Raw genomic sequence first — 22812 nt, forward strand, 5'->3', positions numbered from 1 at the left:
TTTCTTGTGGTATGTAGTTCACCCAAAGAGGCATACAGATCTGTGGTGTGGCCATGACACATAAAAAAGCTGACTATGAACAGTATCAATCAAGAGTGACTTAAATAGTTGTGATGAACTGTGATGATGAACTTTACTCGTGATCAGCAAACAAAAAATTAGACTCGAGCATGGATCATGGAGTATGCTTTATTAGTTGCTTAATCCATACTAACTATTTGTATCTTAGAAGCTATGTTTTTTAGGGTAGTCATACAGGATTAGAGAAAGTGTTTGTGAGGGTAGTCTTAAGAAGCAGTGTGTGACAAAAACTGAATCTTCTCAATTTTTCAAGGGCTATAGAATATTTATTCTATATGCCAGGTCATCTTGCTTAGCTAAAAATTACAGTTTGTGCCTTTTATGCCAATATTTTCTGGCGATTTGCACAAGTTGGCAGAATTGTTAATGTTAACGTTGTTTTTAGATTATCATACAACGTGCAATACACACACATATACATACACAAGTGCAGATATATCTTTGCAATAACTTCCTATAGTGTCCAATTGAAGTTAATTTGATCATGCGTTTTACATTTTTTCAAAATTATTTTTGGATATTTAGGAAAAAAATTGGAGATATTCCCGAAGAAAGGCGTCATCGGTTGTTGCACTTATTAAAACCCAGGTCATTTTCTGATTAAAATTTTATGCAAATATCTTCATGTCAAGTTTTTCTTTCGATTTATTTTCTACATATGTGCATTTAATTTTATAACCTATGCTTCCAGTTTATTGCATTTTATTTTATCTCATATGGGTCCATATGTTCATCATCATCTAATTTATGTGCCACTTGTCTATCCAAGCATAACTAGTGAACTCAAATTCTTGAAGGAGTCCTTTGGAAAAAGCAAAGTAATAATAAGGAAACTGTTTTATGGTTTGATTTGGAATCTTAATTGTCCATGTAGGCTTATATCAAGAGTTTGGACAATAGCTGGAGCACGATATGATGATCCTAAGTTAAGAAAAGAAAGTGCTTCTAGCTTGCTTTCTGTTGAAAATGGTGCAGTGTCACTTGAATTTTGGAATTGCAGGAAAAGCGGAGGTAACTTATCTACATTATATTTTGCTGTTTTTTCATATTTTTGTCAATCTTAAATGAAATGGCTTATGGATTCCATCTATTAGAATTCTTTGTCTTGTTTTTTTTTCTTTGCAAATATCTTGTTTGTTGCAGCTGTGCTTAATGGAGTAGAGAATTCCTAGCAACTTCCCCTTCTTTTGGGAAACATGGCCTGGGGCATGGCTATGGTATGATATAGGTGCACAGGCAGCACAAATCCTAAAATAATGTGGGACACCAAGCAGTTAGGAAATGACAAACTTAAAAAAAAAATTGTTTTTATTCCTTTATATTAAGCTTTATTTATTTATTTTAACATTGCATATTCAAAAGCCTGAAGTATTTGTGTGCGCTTCATCTTTTTCCTTACATGGAAACTCTTAAAGAAGTACTTTTTGTGTAGTTAATGTTGGAAAATGCACTATAAATTTCAAATAAATGATTATCATTGCTCTTGTTCCTAAGAAAGAATGCTTTTGTAAGGTGGATTGTAGGTTTGATTAGTTTAGTCGCTAGTTAACGGAGGACTGTCATTGCCACATAGGCCACGTAGTTGCACACCCATTTCAAGCACAGGCTTGAGAAGTTAGGACGTATATATTATTTGGGAATTATGTCTTTTAGTAATTTTTAGCTAGTAATTTTTAGCTTTATAGGGGCTACTCTATAAATATAAGCTTCACTTTAATTCTAGGTTGCGTAAGTGTTCTATATGTGTGTGGAACATTCAGTTGTGCAATTTGAACAATTGAACTTGAATCAGAGACTTTCCACCTTTGTTTATGTCTAGTTCTCGCTATCCATCTCCATACATTCACTGCATCTCTCCTTCTTCTCCTTTCTCTCTTTCTTATCCTTTTCTTCTCTTTCCTCTCTCTCTCTCTCTCTCCTATGTCTCTCTTCTTTTTGTACTACTCTACATCTCTAGTCTTGATAATATTTTGGCTAAGGTGCTTTCTGTATAAGTTGATTACTATAAATGTCCTAGATTGTTGAATTGATCAACATCAAACTTGCATGTACGTATTAATTAAATTAAATATTAATTATATTATGTATGCATTTTGTAGGAGGTCAATATTGACGACATGTGCTGGGATTGGCCATAAAGACACATGGTGGGGTCTATACCAAACTTGGTCTTAGGAAGAGTTTTGGCTCGGTGGACTCAATTCAAAGTTTTCTAGGGCCTACCCCTTTAACCTTTTCTCAAGTTGCTTAAGCATCTGGTGTCATTTGTGACGTGTTTCCTTTTTATTTCTTCTCATATGAAGCCATATCTCATTGCTAGATTTGCTCAAAGGTACATATTTTACATCATTTGAGGCATGATAGGTCAATCTATTATTGGAAGATGAAGCCTTGCAACGTTTTGTCTCTCTTCTATAAATAGCACTTGATTATTGTTAAAAGGGGGGGGGGGGTCCTTTGGACACTTGAACCATCATAATCTCTCAATCTCTCTCATTCTCTCATCCTCCACTTTGGACTCCCGCTAGTTCAGGGAAACCCTTCAACCATTAGAATATCTTCACTTGCCAAAATCCACGCTTGTGCTTTTTGGGAGTTGCCTAGCCCTCCTTTTTGGGCCCTCTTACTTGTCTACAACAAAGCTATCCTCCCTTCATAAGAACCCCTCCACAATTCCTGATGTCATTTTGATTGCTAATGAAGTGGTAGATGATACTTATAGAAGGGATGGTCGAGATATAGCTTTTAAATTGACTTTGAAAGAAACTTATATGTGGTTATGTTGGGAATTATGGGATAGGTGTTGGAGAGGAAGAGTTTTGGGCTAGTTTGGAGAAATGTATTGAGGGTTCCAGCCTTCTCCAACTATTTTGCATTTATGCTTTTATGGTTAACCTAGAGTGGTTTCAAGCCTCTCGTGGGCTTTTTAAAGAGGTACCTTTGTTCTCATTCTTGTTTTCCATGGAGGTTGATGTTCTGAGTTGGATGATTCTGCATGCTCTAGTGGTAGATGGTATTAAGGGGTTTAGGGTTGGTAGAGATGCAGTGGAGGTTTCCGATCTTCAGTTTGCAGATAATGCCATTTTTTTTTTCTTGGAGGAAAATGTTGTGAATATTCAAAAAGTTTTTGCTTTATAAAAATTTTTGTGAAAATTTTGGGCTTGAAGATTTGCATGTCTAAGAGTGGCATAGTAGGGGTTATTTTTGTCGGTATGACATAGAAATGTTAGTTCTTTAGTGGGTTGTTTGGTTTTGCCCTACTCTACTTTGGTCTTCAGGGAGTACTCCTATATCAATTTCTTTTGGATCCTTGGTGGTACATGTTGGCAAGAGATTTAGAGGGTTGGAAGTAAGCTTACATTTCCTTGGAGGATTCGCTGGATTGCATTACACTTTTTAATGCTTGTCTCCTGAGTATTCCATTTTTTTTTTTGGGTCTCTTCATAGGATCCCTCTTGGTCTTGATGAGATGTTGGAGAGGAGGATGGGATATTTTTTTTTAGTCTGGCATGATCAATGGGAAGAGGGACTGCTTAGTTGGCTGGGTGGTGGTGAGAGGGTCCAAGGCAGATGGGGGTTTGGGTCTTAGACTCTTAGGATATTGGCATCTAAAAACATTTCTGTGTGGTGAACTTGTTGTGGAGGTTTCCTTTAGAAATAAAATTCCCTTTGGCACATGGTTATTAAGAGTATTATGGTCTTCATCGATGGTGCAATGCCAGGAGGAGCATTTATGCTACTCTTTGGTAGTTTGTATTTGAAACTTCTCATCTTTTCTTTCTACTCACTTGATGGAGATACTTCTCAGATGCTTTGTTTCCTTGAATTTTTCTTTCTCACATCTGTGATGCTCTAATTGCTTTGTTTTGTTCTTTATAGGGGAATTCTCTATCATTTTCATTTTCTGGGAATCTTAATGTGAACAAGGTGGACAAAATTATTAGTTTGCTGTCCTTGATTTTTTTGTTCCTATTCCGTGCCTGAAACTTTTACCTGGAGAGGATAACTTGTGTCTTTTCATCAAGTTTTTCTGTCGCATTTGTTATATATCCTCTTCTTCATCTTTTCCTTTGAAAAGTTTATTTTGAAGGGTCAGGTTCTTTCTAAGATTTAAGGCATTCAAATAGACTTTGGTTCTTAACAAAACTAATTCTAATTACTTTTTGTTGGTGAGAAAGCCTAGTGCAGCAATTAGCCCAAATGACCAGAGATCTATGTTGTGTGCTTAGCTTCTAATGACAAGCCAGCATTTTTTTTTTCTTGTTAGGTGAACAACAGCTTTGATGTGAGCCTTTTACCTTTGAATGGACAAAGTGAGCCTGGTTTGCTACCCTTTGGATTTTATGGACTGAAAGACACACTCAAAATCTTTAAGAATCTTTGTACACCTTACTTCTTGTGAAATAGAGTGGTGATTCTTGCTTCCCTTAAGTCTTCAGCTTCTGGGTTGTTCTGGGCCTTCTGGCTGTTTCATTGACTGATTTACAAAGGGATTGGGGGCAGCTCTTTTTTAGTTTCTTTTTTGCTTTTGGCGGCTAGACTCCTTGAGTCATTGTTCTCCAGATTTTGTACATTTTCCTTCTCTCTTAGTGAATTTTCTTTTCCATCAAAGAAAAAGAGAAACAGTTTTCATGTTCCTTTTTTTGTACGCGTGTGGGGTGGTGCTCGCCTGTGTTCACCAGGTGCATGCTAGCAGTTGCCAATGAAAATTATATTGGCAAAATTTATAAAAGAATCATAATCCAACAAAAGTCTCCAGTGAGCTATACATGTGATGTCAGACCATTTCTCTCTTAGTTTCTCCAAAGTAGATTGAACACCATCAAAAGCACTTGATTTCCATCTTCTTCAATTAATCCAGTGGATAACCTGTGGAATAACATCCCCCGCTTCTTTGTTCCAAGTCTTCAGTGAGATCCCTTCCAAGTGGTCAACCTTTTCTTGGTTTCACCCGACTCCATCCAATGGATGCCAAGAGTTGCAAAAGCTAAAGATAGAAGTGTTTCTCATCCATGTTCAATGCTGCATTAAGTAATTAATTGACTCCTCTTTATTTTTGCGTAGAAAACATCTGTTAACCAAAGTCACCCCTTCCACGAGCCCAAGAATAGAAAGCAACACGTGCACACAGCCTGCCATTTTCAAAGTGTCAATGTTTCCTACTGTTTCCCTAGAAAAGGAAATTTTAGATGATCCACATCTGGACACCACCCATCTTATACCATCTGCCCTTTAAGTGTGAAAGGGTGTCCAAAGGGATGTTACGAAGCATCCATATCAAAGATATATTTCAGGAGTGCTACTACAATACCATGTTTAGGGGAGTGTGAGACATGTGTTTGGGAGGTTTTGGTATCTGCTATGAGCTGAACAAAGACATGACTTCTTTTCAGACCATTCGTACTACACAGTCTCTTTTTCTATCACTAAATTTTGAAGTGCAGGGTTCTCATTTTTATTGCTACTTGTTGCTTGGTTCATGGTAGTCTGCACCTCTATCCTGCTTCCCAAGGGTTTGAAAAATATTTTTATTATTTTTGTCTAGTTGACGGAGAAAAATTACATATAAAATAAGGGGCAGTCCAGAAGAGTGTCCTTTGAGTTTAGGTAAGGTCACCATGGCTCGGTTATGGGGAGAATATTATATTCATCACTTTTCTTTGACAACTAAAATCTTGATTCTATCCTACGAAAGAGGGCAGATATGGGGATTTGAGTTCTGTCTCCCTACAAATTATAGCTTCACAAATTGTGTTGTATTGAGGTGAGATAGTCATTTTCAGAAGCTTAAATTAGTTCAACTGGGCACCATGTTCTTGTAAAATTTAGGAGATTTTTATACATTTGGTTGCCTATATTGCTTGTTTGTACTCGTGTGTGCACTATTACTTGGCATATTATTCCAAAGTTTCTTTTTGTTTACATCTCTTTTTATCCTTATTATGTCTTTCCACAAATTTTATGATACTGGAATTGAATATTGTAATATAGGACCGATGCCTATTGCTTGGATAAATTTCTTCAAGAAGGTCAATTCTCTACTCCTTTCTCAAGGAAGTCTTTATGCAGTTACATTATTCTTATTAATTAATTAATTACCTTTAATTTCCTTTTCATCTCTATTATATTACAGAATGGCAAACATAGCTAAATTAATCAAATTGTTTCCATGACTCAGGCTTTATTTGGCTGCAAGGATGGGAAAACTTATGGGCGATTTATTGGTAAATTTTCTTGATGTACTCATATTAGGTGATTGATATCATTCCAGGACAGCATTCACCTCCTATATTTATCACAATCGATGATAGCATGACCAGTTATATAGTTATAATCTTGCTATTCTGATTTGAACTTCATATGAAGTTGTTAAATTGACTAAGATGCTTTAGTTAACAGTTCAATTGGTGATCATGTTTGAGTTCAATATAGAAATTAGGGCAACATGGCTAGACTTTTGTTGAGTATTTTTATAGAGGAATTTATGATCTTTTGTAATATAGTTATGTTCTTCCACAAATGTACGCATAAGTCATAGCAAAAGTTCTATATGAAAGCCATATGATGAGGTATATTATATTTATATGGATCAGAATATTGGGCAACAAGGAAATATGTCCAAAATGTAAAAATAACAAAAATGATAATGTTAGGATGGATGAGTGGTACAACACTAAAAGGTAAGATAAGGTAAGGAATGATCACATGGGGATATAGTGTGGATGTTGGAATTGGACTTGACATTAAATCTTAATATGACATAATGATGGATATAGAAATGGAATTCTAGTGTGCTAGAATAGTGTGGTTCTGTAGTTGCTGTCTTAACCCAGCTGAAAGCTTATAAAAATCCAACTATCTTTGTAGTTTATAAGCCACTAGCGAAATTCTAAAAAGAGAAAAGATTGTGAAAGACATGACAGAATTGTTTGAAACATAATAAGCCCTTTCACTGAAAAGAGAAAAGATTGTGGAAGACATGACAATAATTTGAAACATAATAAGCCCTTCCCTTTAGATAGGTCAGTTTTCTATGAAGCACTTATCTCTCTCTCTCTCTCTCTCTCTCTCTCTCTCTCTCTCTCTCTCTCTCTTCCATTTTATTCAACTTCATATGAAACATAGCAAGCCTTAATTGCAGCCTTAAGGGAATCAACTCAAAGCCCTAATTGGAAGCAAACTCAATAAGATTGGTTAACCTCTTTATTGGTAATCAACTCACTCTAGGCTGAACGGTGTTTTTTCAAAAAGCAGTATCACCATAAGTGATTAAAATTCTTCCATTAAGTTTTCCTTGCCTACCTTGCTCAAACTGGTAGGACATCCATAAACCAGTTCAAGGTTCAAGTTCCACTTAGCTAACCATAGCCAAATGATGTGTGGACGATTTAATGCCCCAGTTGCTAGCTGACTTTCTTCATAATTTTGAGCAAAGAGTATTCCCTGAAAACACCTTGTAACATCTGATGTTGGGCTGCCCCATGGTGCCTATCAACAGTTCTAGGTGATCATATCCTGCATGGAGATTTTAAAAGTATGGATTTTGTATTAAATTTTGGAAGTATGAATATCTTAAGGATTTTAATTAATTTAATAATTTTTTATATGTCAGTTCTTTTCATACTTTGAGGTTATTTATGCAATTTTTGGTCGTTCATTGCCTATAAATATAGGTGTGTGGTGGTATGGACTAAGTTATTGGATGATTAATTGAGATCTTTTGCCTAAACTCATGTCTCTTCCTCTAACGTCATGGTTTTCTTCTCTCTTTCTTGTCTACTTCTTTTCTTCTTCCTATGATGCCGATCATTTTATGTGGACTAAGTTTTGAGGCTTTGGTAAGAATAAGAAAGGAAAGGTATTACAGCAGTGTGCCTGGTTCGCAATTGCTTGGGTACCAATTTTCTAAAAACCAAGCTACGTCTTCCTTCCTGCTGTGGATGGAGTAGCTTTTTGGGTTTGAGCTTCAAGAGTGTTTGGGGGTGCTTCTTTAATTGTTGTGCGAAGGGGTTGAAGGCTTTTTTGTCATAGATGACCTCTTGTTTCTTTTTCTATCTATAAGAGTAACTTGGGGAATTGAAAGCCAAAAAGTTGAAACCCTGGCCCAATTTGACACCCTAGCCTCAATTCTTCATGATTAATTAGTTGTATTTTGGTCTTATCTGTTGAATAAATTTCTGAATTCTACAAGAATCATTGGAACTGTTTTTACCAGATCAAGCTCTCTTTAATTTGAGGTCGTTGATCTACTTTCCTTCTTCCACTCTTCGTTGCTTAGGGCCTTATCTCTCTTCCTCACTCATGGCTGCCTCACAACGCCAACATTCAGAAGTATTTCAATTATGTGACTCCCATGTCTTCCCTGGGGTTACATCATGGGCTTCTGGCCCACTCATCTTCTGGGACCTTAGTTCTTATTAATTCTGATACTTTCTAAGTAGCCCAGGGTCCAACTCAGTGCACCCCAACTCAATAAAAAAGAGTGCAATTCACTTGTCCTTGTTCCTACAAGCTCAATGCAACTCTTAGTATTCCTAGTTCTAGAAAATGGCAAATAATTATTAACCTTTATTAATAAACTTTCTAATGTAATAACTGTTACACTGTAAGGTAATCTCTCTCTCTCTCTCTCTCTCTCTCCTGCACATGCGTGGAATATTACCAAACATAGTTGTTAGACGTTAGGGTTTGCATTTCCAAAGTTTCAACTTCAAATATTCTAGACTAAATTGACATTGCAGTGAAGTTACAAAATGCCCTTACATGACCCAATCTTTTATAACAAGTGAAAACAAAATTTTATTTTCTTTTAGCTTTAATTTTTAGGCCCCATTTAAATTAATTAACCTAACATGGCAAGGGATATGCAAAGGGATCAAAGGGCTGTTTTATTTTAGAGAACATCTTGTATCTTTTTCTATGTAAAAGAATAATGTGGGAAATTGAAAGCCAACGTTGAGACCCTAGCCCAATTTGACACCTTGACTTTGGTTCTTCGTGGTTTTGACTTGTTCATTATATTTTTGTCCTATCTTATTTGTTAGATAAATTTATCACAGAATCCAACAAACGCTTTTTAACTTGAGATGGTTGATCTTCTTTTGTCACTGAGGTCCTTGCCTCTCTACCTCTCTCCTGAGTACCATACAAAGTCAATATTCTTAAGATCCTAGTTTGTCATTTGGCAATAGTTATTCCTTGTCTTCATTGTTATAGATGCATAAAAAAATTTCTTGTTATTTACTTTATGATAATAGTACTTTTTTTTGTGTATAAAATATCAAGTTATTCTGTTATAACCACTATGTTGTGAACCCTTAATATCAAAGTGACAAAAAAGGCAATTTATTCTTCTGTTTTTAAAGTGGGATTTACATGTTCTGGCAGAATTAGATATTTCCTTCTATTGTCTGTTTTTTCAAAATTATTTTTTCCTAATTTTACAATGAGGCTGTCCCTTTTCTTTTATGGCAAGACAGATAACTGTTATGACTTGACACAAAAATAAATTTATGCCATGTAAATTGCGTGACCCGTTAGGTATCTAGGCCAGCACCTCCAGGGGTCATTTAGGGCATTTTGACAGTGGTGGAAATTAATGAGCTTATGCAGATACTTTTAGTAGAGGATATTGCCAACAACACTGATAGAAGTGGTGGCAGGTTAAAGTAACTCAACAAAGGCCTTATTCCAACCACTAAGGTCATATATTATGATCCACAATAAGGGTCATGTCTGTAGATGTTTTTTATATTTTGTTTCTTTTTTTTGGTGTATGTTTTCATTTCATTCTTTTTGGTTAGGTTGGTTTATTTTCTCTATGCATGTGTTTTTTTTTAATTAGAAAAAAAAATTCTATTGGCATCGGTGTCCTCCAAAGAATAAAAGGACGCAACCAGAAAATTTACAAAAACAAGATTGGGGCAGTGGCAAACCCCTAAAAAGCCCAAATGAATGGGCTCAGAGGGAGGCCAAGAACACTGCTCTATGCCACAACAGACACAAAGAGGTTGTGCATTCATTGAATGTTCTCATTCCTTTCAGTCCATTAGGTCCACAAAATAGCAAAAACCATGCTATGCCATAACACTTCTCCCCTTTTGCTCTTGCCAAAACCCCAACGCCTACAAGCAAAAACTCATCCATTACTGCAGGTGCACCTATATGCATGCAAGTTTTAGTCAAACCAAGTCCCCCTACAACCAATCTGAGCTAAATTAGCTTTTATTGTAATTCAAAACTACAGATGAATTTGCATTTCCCATCCCCAACTTATGGATGAACCTTTGTGTCGAGGCTTGATATGCATTGTGGGCCCACAACCTAACAGCTTCAGCTTTTAGTTAAAGTGGTAATCTAACATGTATCAGAGCTAGGTTTCCAGAAGGTCCTATGTTCTAGTCTTGTGGCGCATGTTTATCATGTGGTGGTTTAAAAATTTATTTTATTACCTGTAATGGGTGTTATTTATTGTGTATTTTGTCTTCCCACGTGCTGTAGGGCTGCACGTGCAGGGGAGTGTTAAAGCTTGATATGCATCGTTGATCCACAACGAACAACTTAAGCTTTTAGATAAAGTGGTAATCTAACACTTCGCATTATAAATTAACAATTATTATGGGTTAATGAATTATCATGTGATGCACTGTGTGGTGAAGTATACTGTAGGATCTGTTAGATCAGAAATCTGACAATTTAGGGATAGCCACAGGGAGATTTAGTGACCAAGGAAGATCCTCTTGCAGTCGCACAAAAACACAGCGATGGTGACTATGAGTGGAGCTATTGGGTGAATCCTCAACCTACACTTTCAAGTTCTCAGGAAATTTCTGAACATATCAAAGAAAATTCTGTATTGCTTAATAGTCGGCGAATATAAATACATGACCTACTTTTACATTAAATGTGTTTAGGGAAATGACTATTCTTGACTAGAGTTGTTTCTAACTCCTCTAGACTGACAAAATTTTATTAATGAACTCTGAAAATAAAGCTGGACTTTGGAAATGACACACTTTGGCTAGACCCTAATAATGATACCCAGATAGCAATCTTGGCAATTTCCTCCACCAATTTACACAATTGTGGGCAGTTTATCCAACAATTTAAGGGCTGTTAAATCCTCACTATTTCATTTCAAGTTATTTTAGGTCTGCCCCTACCCTTGTCACTAAGAATAACTAGCTCACTCCTCCTTATTGGTGCACTACTTGGCATACATTGTAGATGCCAAGGCATTTGAGCTGCTTCTCCCTTACCTAAATTTCTACAAGTATTATGCTTAACCATGAATATTTTCATTCCTTAATTTATCTTTAAACATTATACCTCACATCAACCTTAGCATCATTTTTACAACATTTAATTTTTGGAGATATTCTTTCTTAGTTGTCAACATTCTGATCTATATAGCCTAGCTGGTCTTATAGGTGTCCTATAAAACTTTTCTTTTAATTTTAAGGGTAGTCTATGATCACACAACATGCCCGAAGCACTTCTCCACTTTACCCCACCCACTTTAACTCTATGTATAAAATCTTATTTGATTTCTCGTACAATTTGCATAATAAATCCAAGGTATCGAAATTTGGTAGTGGTATTAATTTCTTGACCATCAAGTTTAATTTTTTTCCAATATTTCTCCTACTCTTAAAATTCATTTCATATACTTTGTCTTATTTTTACTTATCCTAAAATCTTTAGATTCTAAAGCTTCTCTCCATAATTATAACTTAGATTTTGCTCTATCCCTAGTTTCATCAATGAAGACAATATCATCTGCAAACACCATGGAACCTCATAACGAATGCTCCTAGTAAGCTCATCGCTCACTAGTGTAGAAAGATAAGTGCTCAAAGTAGGTCTTGATGTACACCTATCGTGAATTGGAAAGTCCTAGACTCTCCACTTTTACTCCTAATGCTAGTCATTACTAACGTACATATCCTTAATGACACTAATATACCTACTACATACCCCCTTTTTTTATAAAACCCGCCATAAACTAACCTAGGTACCCTATCATAGGTTTTCTCTAAGTCAATAAAAACCATATAGTCTCTCTTCTTTTTTGACAATCTTCTCAAAAGACATATAGATTGTAGTTGATCTCCCATGCATTAAACCAACTTTATTCTTTGAGACTCATTTCTAACCTTAATCTTTGTTCAATTATCCTTTTCAACAGTTTCATTGTATGACTCATAAATTTAATTCCACAATAGTTATTACAATTTTGAATACCTTATTTATTTTTTGTATATAGGTATAAGGTGCTTTTCCTCTATCCATTTGGCATTTTCTTAATTTTTATAATTGTGTTAAATAAATTAGTTAACAATATAATTCTATTATCACCTAGGGATTTCCAAACTTCAATTAGGATGTCATCTGGTCCTATAACTCCCCATTTTTCATCTTTTTTAATGCAATTTTGGCTTTATTAACTCTACTTTTGTGAAGAAATCTTTAAATTTTAGTTTTTTCCTCATTTGTCAATCTAAGTTTTAGCCTTCTACTTAATTTTCCTTAAATAGATTATTAAAGTAACTTTGCCATCTTTCTTTAAAGTCTTCTTATTTAACCAAGACACTATCATGCTCTTTTTCTATACATTTTACATCACCTAAGTCCTTGCCTTCTTTCTCTAACTCAAGAAAGTTTAAATGTGTCTCTTTCCCATTTTTTTTTATTTCTAATGTAGCATAAAAATTATTATGTGATCCATGCTTTGCTCCATTGATGGTTTTTTGGCATCTTTTCTTGCCTCTTTATACTTCTCAAAATATTTCCAAGTTTCTATATTTTTTCCATGTTTTACATCAAACTCTTTTTATCTTTACAACTTTTTGGACATCTTGATTGCACCTCCAACTTTTTTTACTTGCTGAGAATCTTCCATTGGATTCACCTGAAGGCTCTTCTGATATCTTTTCTAATAGAGCTAGCTATCCGACTCCAAAGAGTGTTTGCGTTTACACTATCCCTTATTTGTCCAATCACCCTTTTGATAATTTTATCTTTAAATTTTATTGTATTTTCTCCTTTTAAGTTCCGCCACCTAGTTTTCTTGCATTGTTTTATGTTACCCTTTCTTTATTTTTTTAATACATCTATCTAGCACTAGATATCTATGATGTGTAGTTAATTTTCGCCTGAAATAACTTGAAATCCTTGCATAATAAACAATTTACCCGCCTAGTTAAGAAAAAAAAGCTATTTGACTTTTGTTTTGTCCACTCTTGAAGGTTACTAAGTGTTCTTCTCTTTGCTTAAAGCATATGTTCATTGTAATAAGATCACATGATATGGCGAAGTCTAAAGATCATGTCTTCAGACTCATTTTTATCTTCATATCCATACCTTCAATGGGTCCTCTCATAAACATTTATTTTCATTTCCAATTTTCCATTCATATTAACTTGTATGAATATTTTCAGTCCTTGATATCCCTCGTGTAATAGTATCCATATCTTCCCAAAATTATCTTTTAAGGTATTCTGTGAATCTTATTTGAGGAGTGATTTTTTGAGAGCCCCATTTGAGGAGCATAAGCACTAATGACATCTATTATCTCTTGATCTGAGATCATCTTGATTTTTATGATTGTATCCCTTACTCTTTTAACATCTGCAACACTATCTTTTAGGTCTTTGTCTAAAATGATTCCTACTTCATTTTATGTTTTTTCTTTTCCCTTGTAGCAAAGTTCAAATCCTGAATTTTCAATTTCTCTAGTTTTCTCCCCTTCCCACTTAGCTTTTTAAAAGCATATAACATTAATTTTTTTTTTTTTTTTTGCGAATCATCATGTAAGCTATCTCCATGCTTTTACCCATGTCCCTATGCTCCACGTTTCTAATCTAACTCTAGTATCGTAAACTAACTCGTCTTACCTGCCCATGTTTATAATATTGCAAGAACTCTTGCATATTTGACACTGTACTTGGATGTCGATAGGTGATGATCCAACCCTCGCTCAATTTTTGTTATGTATGGGTGTTATAAACACATTGCTTATTTGGGAAACCCTAATGCATAATCAGCAAGGTTTTTATATTATAGAGATCTGATAAGTTTTATGTTGGCTATCAACTACCTAACGCAACCATCATCCTTTACCGGGCTTGGGACCATCTGTGCATGTAAAGATTTTGGAAATGAATGAATCATAGGCAGAGTTACCTAGATAACAACAAACAATAACAAGCCTTAAATCTCATTAGGTGGGTCGTCTATATTAATCCTTTTCCGGAAATTCACACTATCAAGGGCATTTTCCTCTGTTAGCTTTAGGGCTATTAGATCCTTTCTCACTACCTTATTCCAAGTTATTTTAGGTCCTTCTACTACCATTAATGATAACTAACTTATCTTCATTGGAGTACTACTTGGCCTACATTTCTAATGCCCAAACCATCTAAGTCGTCCCTCTGTTATCTTATCTTCTATAGGCTCCATGCCTATCTTATTATGAATATGCATGTTCCTTAATTTATCCTTTAAATTTTTCCACTCATCCACCTTAGCATTCACATTTCGGCAGCTTTTACTTTTTGGATGTGATGTTTCTTAGTTGCCCAACATTCTAATCCGTATAGTATGGCTGGTCTCGCAGCCGTCCTATAAAACTTCCCTTTTAATTTTAAGAGTATTCTATGATCATGCACGCCTAAAGCATTCCTCCATTTTACCCAACTTGCTTTAACTCTATGTATTACATCCTCTTCAATCTCTCCCTCTGCTTACATGATAGATCCAAGGCATCGAAATCTACTAGTGCTATTAATTTCTTGATTTTCAATTTCATTCTTATTTTCCTATATTCCCCCTTACATGGCTGAAGTTACATCTACTTATTCTAAAGCCTCTAGATTCTAAATTTTTTCTCCATAGTTCTAACTTATTCTACTGCACTCCTACTTTTATCAATTAGAACAATATCATTTGAAAAAAACACCTAATAATGATTTAGAGCACATGGAGCCATTTCTTTATTGTTCTGTCAAGATAAAATATGGTGGACTAGCTGATATTTATATCAGCTAATGAAAGAGCCCAATGAAGGAAAGGTCCTTTCCCTTTAGGCCGATTGTGGGTGAGGAGGGATTTGAACCCCCGACACTGTGGTTCATAGCCACGTGCTCTAATCCTCTGAGCTACAAGCCCCCATTCCATCAACCTCAAAATCAAATGGAAATCAATTTCCATCTTACAGAACTTTCATCAAAATTTTCAATGAATCATCCGAAATTTATCGAAATCTTGAAATTTTAGCGAAACTTGTGAAAATTTTGACTATAGAATGAAATAAACATAGATTTTAGCAACAATACTTTGTTTAATCATTTAGATTTTATTTACTTGATTTATGAATTTCATTTATATTATCCAAATGTGTTATATTACAATTATTGCATGTTATATACAACATAGATGTATTTAATTTATAATATATTAGTTATAAAACTTAGTTCTTAACCATTTTTGAAGTTTTATGAATGAATTCCATGCTTTAATGCTAATTTCCATTGTTTATTTAAATCGAAATTGAAACTGACATCAAGATTGAAATTCCATCAAAATTTCCATATTCTTGAGACTTTGAAATTTTAGTTGAATTCTAAATTTAAGGCCTGTTAGTGAGTTCATCAAACACTAAAGTGAAAAGATATGTACTCAAAGTATAACCTTGATGTACCCCCTATTGTGATTGAAAATTCTTTGGACTTTCCTCCTTTAGTCCTAACATTAGTCATTGCTTTATCATTCATATCCTTAATGACATTAGTATATCTATTGCACACTCCCTTCTTTTCCAAAACCTGCCAAAGGAGTTACCTGGATAACAATTAATAAATATTATAGAAACCAAAAATATTAACTATGCTCCCCCCCTCCCCCTCCATTAAAAGAAACCTGCCGTTGTGTGAGTTGCCATCCTTAATGTTTCACAGATCTGGGCATCACTCAATAAGCACCTGTTTGCCTATCTGAGAGTTCCAAAGGTCGGCCTTTTATCTCTGCATTACCAGAAGAAAATTAGTTTTTTTCCTTTAATTTTCCGCGCCTCGCTTGCCTTATTTTTTTGGCCACATTTTCTCCCTTGCAGGTGGAGTTTTTCCCTATTAGGAACTCATCATTGTCACTGCAATTCACAGCCAAGTCCTCACTTGATCCTTTCTAAACTTGCGCTGGTTATCAGCAAATTTTTTTAAAATTTTTTTGGCTCATGTTTGCAGTTTCCCTTGAGCTCATTGAACACCCTGCACATTTCTAGCATCCTTTGCCTAAAACTTGTGTTTGTTGTTGTTTTACACTTGATTTGGCTTTGATAGCATCCAGTACTTCATCAATTTTTTCTCATAGAATATGCTGCTCAACAATAGCATTATTATTGTGGCTATCATTCATGGGAAGTTGGGAACAATTGGCACCTGCAGGATTATCAATATAAGTTTGTATGGATGAGGCCTTATGTGCCAAGAGATCTTCATCTGTTTCAACATATACTTTTTCTTTTTTGGTGTGTTGGTCACTTTGTATAGTCATATGCTTCTGCATAAAGCAGTTTGTATGTTCTAAGATTTACTTTCTGTACACTTCTTCAATTTTGAGGTATCATGTTTCTTAATACGTCATGTGTAATTGTGTATCGTAAACATTATTTGACACATTATTAGTAAAACTAGATGAACAACCTTGATCAATGATTACTTCTTTATTCTTGCTTTGAGACAGCAATTTTTTTTTCCTTTCTGTGCACACTCTTTGGATTTTGTTTTGATAATGAAAAAAGCTATATTAGATAGGGGAAAGGGAAGGTACAATGTGCGGATACAAGGAGTTCACCAAATAACATAAGAAAAATGAAAAAGAAAGAAAGAAAAAAAAGAGACAAGATCACAAAATAAAACTGTTAAAGCTTGATATGCATTGTTGGCCCACAGCCTAACAGCTTAAGCTTTAGGTAATGTGGTAACCTAACATGGTATCGAGCTGGTTACCAGGAGGTCTTGGGTTACAGTCTCATTGTCTGCGTTTATTTTGTGGCGTTTAAAAAATTATTATATTCCATGTAGCTGGTGTAATTTATCCTTTTTTTATCTCTCTGCGTGCTGTTGGGCTGCATGTGCAGGGAAGTGTTAAAGCTTGATATGCATTGTTGGCCCACAACCTAACAGCTTAAGCATTTAGGTAAAGTGGTAGCCTAACAAAAACTATACAATATTAACCAAGGAAACCCCTTTTCAAATCCTTTCCATTATAATCTACCATACTCTTCAAATTTGCTAAATCGCTTTGACCCTTCATCTTATGACTTTTGCCACCATCCAAGCACACTTCATTTCCTCCAATACCAGTCAACTTTAAATCCATTCTGTTCAAAAGATCTTGAGCTTCTAACTCATTCTTAGGAATTTCCTTTATGGGAGTGGCCAAAATTCCATCCCTACGTTGTAAATTGTTACGCAGCGCATCATTATCAAATATAAAAAAATACACTCCCTTCAAACCTTCCAATGGGGGAGGATGAACATAAGACAAATCCTCTATATTGTCACAAGGATCAGAAACATACTCATATTGTTTTCGAATCTCATCCAACAGCAATCCCCCACCACAGTTGAACTCACTAGTATTATCACTTTCTGAATCTGAAAAATCCTCCCATTTCTTCACCTCCTTTTCTTTTCTTGCACCATTGCTACACCCAACCTCCATTGCAAGAGAGTCCTGCACTATACTAAGTTCTCCTTTAGAATCTCTCCTTAAAAGCTTTACCATTGTCTCACCAGAATCTCTGTCCTCTTCAAACTCCTTCCTCATCTCAGTATCCATACAAGCCACCTTTCGACAAGCATGCACCTTACTTCCCTCAAATCTGTCAAAATTAGAACAAAAAACATCAGCAATCCCCACAAAGTAGGACCTTTTGGAAATTGTTTGGGGATATCGTTGTATGGACTCCAATGAGACTGGAGGGCGGCCCTTCTGTAATTTCTTTCAGGGAGTACAGGAAGACGTCTTGTCATCTAATGTTTGTATAATTGTTTATTTTTTAATGAATGAATTTTTTTTTCTCATAAAAAAATTGTGAAAATTTTTTTTTGGTATGGCATCCTAATATACAGTGTCCACCTGAACATTTTTGAGGAATCAATTCTTTGCTGTTTTTTATGGCTATATATCTACTTTGAGTCTTTGACTACATTAATTCTGTTTTTTGGTCAATTCAAAAGTTTGATTTTGTATAACTTATTTTCTTGATAAAAATATTTCTCTGAGAATCTTATAAATTCTCACGTGGATCAGTTCTTGCTGGATTTGCAAATTCATTTAGCCGATTGTATTTTGTGCTGAGACAAGTCAAGGAAGTGATATCAACAGAAGAGCCTTGTGATTTTGCATATGAATTTGGAGATGGACTCTTCGACCTTCATAAATACCCTCAGGGATTCCCAAAACCAGGTAGAATATATTTCAGTTATTTCTATGCAGAATATGCATTGTGCAAAAAGTTAGATTTGGAATTAAAATTTTTTATCTAAATATTATTGGTAAAATTTGTAAAAACATTTTTGTCATGCTTTGTTGTGCCAAAATTATTCCTAGCAAGTGCATTTTCTTTTATCTGCATTTTCATTTATCTTCTTTTGTTCCAATATATGTCCATTCAGTAAACTTGAAAGAACTTAAACAAAATCGAGAACTGAGTAAAATGAAGAAAACCTAAACTAGGAGTTAGGAGTGTGATATAAATGGTGTCAAGGCACCTCCTTTTTCTTAAGCCATTAGTAACTGGAGTCATTAAAATATTAGATATCAAGAAATAATTTGATGTAGGATAGTCAAGCAAGAATAAACAAGCAAGAAGGAGGAGAAAAAAGGAAGGAAAGAGAGAAGAATGAGGAAAAAGGAAGAGAAGAGATAAGGAAAGGGAGTAGAAGAGAAGTAGACTTGTGAGAGAGAGAGAGAGAGGAAGGCAAATATTGCATTTACTCATCCAAATTCTTCGTCCTAAAATACTATTGAATATGTATATAAAATATATAAAATAAATGCAGTGTGCCGTATACAATATATGTATATTACATGGGAGGAAAAAAAAAGGAGAGAGAAAGAATAGGAGTTGAGAAGAATCATCATCATGGCTTTTATCCTCATTGAAGATCAGAGTCATTTTTGCTTGAATGGGCAACCCACTCACAATCACTCTTGAGTTGTCAAAAAATATGGGAGGAAAATGTCTTTTTTATGTCACTGGATGTAAATATAATTGGTAAGGCAACAATTGCACAAGTTTTAGTTGCAGAAATCAGAGTATCCATGGTTCAAAACATTCAGAACTCCAGGAGGGTTATTACTCATGCACTCATGCAGTTTGTGTAACATCTCAGGACAACTAATAATTGTCGAGAAATTATTAAATATTTTTTTTGGGGAGGGGGGAGGGGGGTGGGGTTGGGGTTGGTCCTTGTAAATTCCAGGTTGTGAGGAAGCTTGTGTTGGATGAGTTTGTACTGGGAAATGAGAACATTGAGCAGCACTCTATACTGGAGGGTATGCATTTAATTTGCAAAGAATGTGAGCCGCTTAATTTTGTGAAAGAAGACGGAAGGATTTCCATGTTCCATAGGTTGTCTCATGCACCTTTATGCTGATGCAGAGAAAGTTGGAGGGTCCTCCTGCCAACAATGGGGATTTTCCTGTAACTATAGATGGAAAATTCAGCAGTGGAGTAATAAAAAATTGGAAACCACCATCCCTTGCATGACTGATTTTCAACCAGCATATTGTCTTAAATTGTTTTTGAATTTCATACCAAAAGAGACAGCATGCCAACGCTGAGCATAATAGACCAAGGAATTATGGGTTGAAGACTGTTATTTCATTACTCATTGTGGGCCTCAGGTGCTAGTCCTAGACCAGAGTATCCAGTCCATTATTTGAGAGGACGTGAGCCGCTCAAGCTTGGGTGAAAAAGCTCAAGCCCAATTCACTGCCGAGTTTAGACACAATACCTGTTATTCATTGCCAAGTGCAGGGGAAGCTATGGGGGAGACATTAGACCAATAACTGCTTGAGACAGCAACATCCCTTCTGAATGAGGTTTCTTTTTCTTTACAAGACAATCTGAATACATTATCAATATCACAGACAAAAATTGAGACTGCCCCCATTATAAGCACAAAATTGCAGACCGAGGGGGAGGTATCAGCAAACACAGTGGTGGGGATGAGTTGTGTTGCAGATACCAGGCAAGGTATCAGTTCATTTTGTCAAGCCCTTATCAGTCCATTGATCCTGCAGGATGAAGTCAGCGGGTGAGCTTTTAAGGATGGGGTGAAGGCTGATGTTTGAACATGTGAGAAAGTGAATGCTTCAGTGCATGAGGTGGAGGTCCCAGCTGCTGTTGTGATAGGGATGCTTGTGGAGGTTAGACTGAGGGAAGGTTCAGATAAGGAAGGCTGCATTCCAGTGGAGGTGGCTGATTCTGAGCAGGAGTATGTTCTCTCTGAACATGAACACAAATTGGAGAAACTGTACGAGGTGGAGAATAAATTGTTAATGCAAGTGATTTCTGAACTGGTGGATTTGGCAGATACAGAGCTCATGTCTGATCAGTGCAAATATCTTGCTGATAATGGATGTAGGGTGTCAGAACAGGATGCATCACACAAGAGTACATGGACTTCCAAAAGTTCGTCTATACCTGAGCAGCATGGTACAGGTTTATTAAGGATCCTTCAGGTAAAGAGAGCCATATTGTTGCACTTCTAACACTATGCATGAATTTTGGATTACTGAAAATGAGAATTTTAATTCTGACAAACGCATCTGGCCTATACGTGTAATGTCTTAACTGAAAAGGATTATCTGCCATGGTAAAGAGAATTAGGTCTTGAAGGAAGAGCAGTGACCTTTGAAGCATTGGCTGAGGCAAGAAACAGCTGAGATCCATAAGGGATGTTGGATACAATGGGATACAAGTTAGTTAGTCCTCTTGGTCAGGCTTTTAAGGTTATTGTTACTTCTACTGCCTATAAGCAGAAAAAATAAAGGACAGTGTAAAAGGAAATGCAAAAATTGGCTTTGTACTGTCAATTATGGGTGGAGCCTTGGAGGAGGGGTAAGAGATGTGGGGTAGTGAGGTGTCAGGATGAAGTTGTTGAGCTGGATGTTAGGGATTTGGGGAGCATGGTTAAATGTTGTAAGATTAAGGAGATGATAGGCAAGATTTCCCCTGATTTGTTATGTTACAAGAGTCTAAGTTAGAATTAGTGGATGGGCTTCTTGTTAGGACTATTTGATATTTCAGGTCTAAGGATTGGGTATTGTTAGTGTCTACTGGATCCTTGGAGGGCATTTTGGTTACTTGGGACACTAGGTTCACTTCTTATTTTGGATGTTTTGATTGATTACTTTTCTGCATTTGTTCTTTTATATGGTATGGGTGGGGGCAGTGGTGGTTTACTTGGTTTATGGACCTAATTGTCCTCTTTTGAAGTGTTTATGTGGGAAGAGTTAGCTGCAGCTGAGGGTTTGTGTTTCTTTCATTGGTGCTTAGGGGGAGACTTTAATGTTATTAGATCCACTAATGAAAATTTGAGAGGTTCTAAGGTCAGTTCTAGCATGAAGGGATTTGATTCATTTATTAGAGACTCCAATTTGAGAAATACTTTTCTTCCTAAAGTCCAAGTCACCTGGATTTCGCTGCTAATTAGTCAGTAGCTACCAGGTTTGGTAGATTTTTTGCTTTCTACATTTTTTTTGCGTCTTTTCTTTCCGATTTATACTTTTTAAAATTTTCCATGTTTTTATATTTTTTGTCATGTCTTAAACCACATACTCTTTGTCTTTAGAGATTTTTGGACATCTTGATCCTAACGCCAACTCTCTTTACAAGCTGAGAATCTTCCTCATTTACTGCTATCTTTTTAGTATAGAACTAGCTATTCTACTCCAAAGAGTAAGGCTAAAGCAGAGCATATAATAATCGATATACTAGTCTAGATAGAAAAGAAGGGAAAAGGGACATATTTAAACTTGCTAGAGCTAGAGAAAGAGCAAGGACTTAAGTAGCACCAAATGTATGAAAAATAAGGATGATATTGCCTTGGTTAAAGAAGAAAATAGAAAAGAAAGATGGCATAGATAAGTAGAAATAAGATATATTAATCAAATGTATGAAAAATGAGGATGATAGTGTCTTGGTTAAAGACAAAATATATGAAATACGATGGTGAAGAATGTCAGAGGGAGCCTAGCAAATTTATAGTGCTTGGTCAACTAGAATGAAAAGAGGTTTTCTTGGTTAATTGTTTTATTTGTTTATTTTATTTTTGTTTTAATTTTGTTTAATATATATTTTTTAATTTTTATTCCATTTCTCATTTTTTCGGGTGGACTTCTTGTCCCCTTAAGTTGTAACTTCTCTTTTTAATCTAATATACCATTTTCTATTATCCAAAAAAAAAAAAGACAAAATATATGAAATGTAATTTTGGTCATGGTAAGAGGAATGTTGGAGAGAAGATCATACTTGATGGTCAGGAAATTAATAGCACCCTTGGATACCTTGGATCAAGAAATTAATGGCACTATTATGCTCTACCCACCTTTGGAATGCCTTATTAACTTGTTTTAGTGAAGCCTGGGTGCCACCTTGGGCTTGTGGGCAATTTTTCTCATGAGATATTAGGGGTTTTGGGTAGAGTACGAGGGAGA

General features: G+C 35.5%; 1 protein-coding gene across 2 annotated transcripts in view; it reads left to right on the forward strand.

Moving 5' to 3' along the window:
* Positions 1–22812, forward strand: part of LOC131157546 (uncharacterized) — an 82471-nt gene that overhangs the window by 36334 nt on the left and 23325 nt on the right. The window contains exons 2-6 of one of the 2 annotated variants that reach the window (XM_058111784.1): positions 607–669; positions 956–1092; positions 6073–6110; positions 6260–6305; positions 18397–18552. In XM_058111784.1, coding sequence (XP_057967767.1) covers positions 607–669; positions 956–1092; positions 6073–6110; positions 6260–6305; positions 18397–18552 — 440 coding nt within the window. The remainder of the gene's footprint in view (positions 1–606; positions 670–955; positions 1093–6072; positions 6111–6259; positions 6306–18396; positions 18553–22812) is intronic. The other variant, XM_058111785.1, reaches the window with a different exon arrangement.

Source organism: Malania oleifera, chromosome 6, assembly GCF_029873635.1.
Source record: "Malania oleifera isolate guangnan ecotype guangnan chromosome 6, ASM2987363v1, whole genome shotgun sequence".
NCBI classification, from domain to species: domain Eukaryota; kingdom Viridiplantae; phylum Streptophyta; class Magnoliopsida; order Santalales; family Ximeniaceae; genus Malania; species Malania oleifera.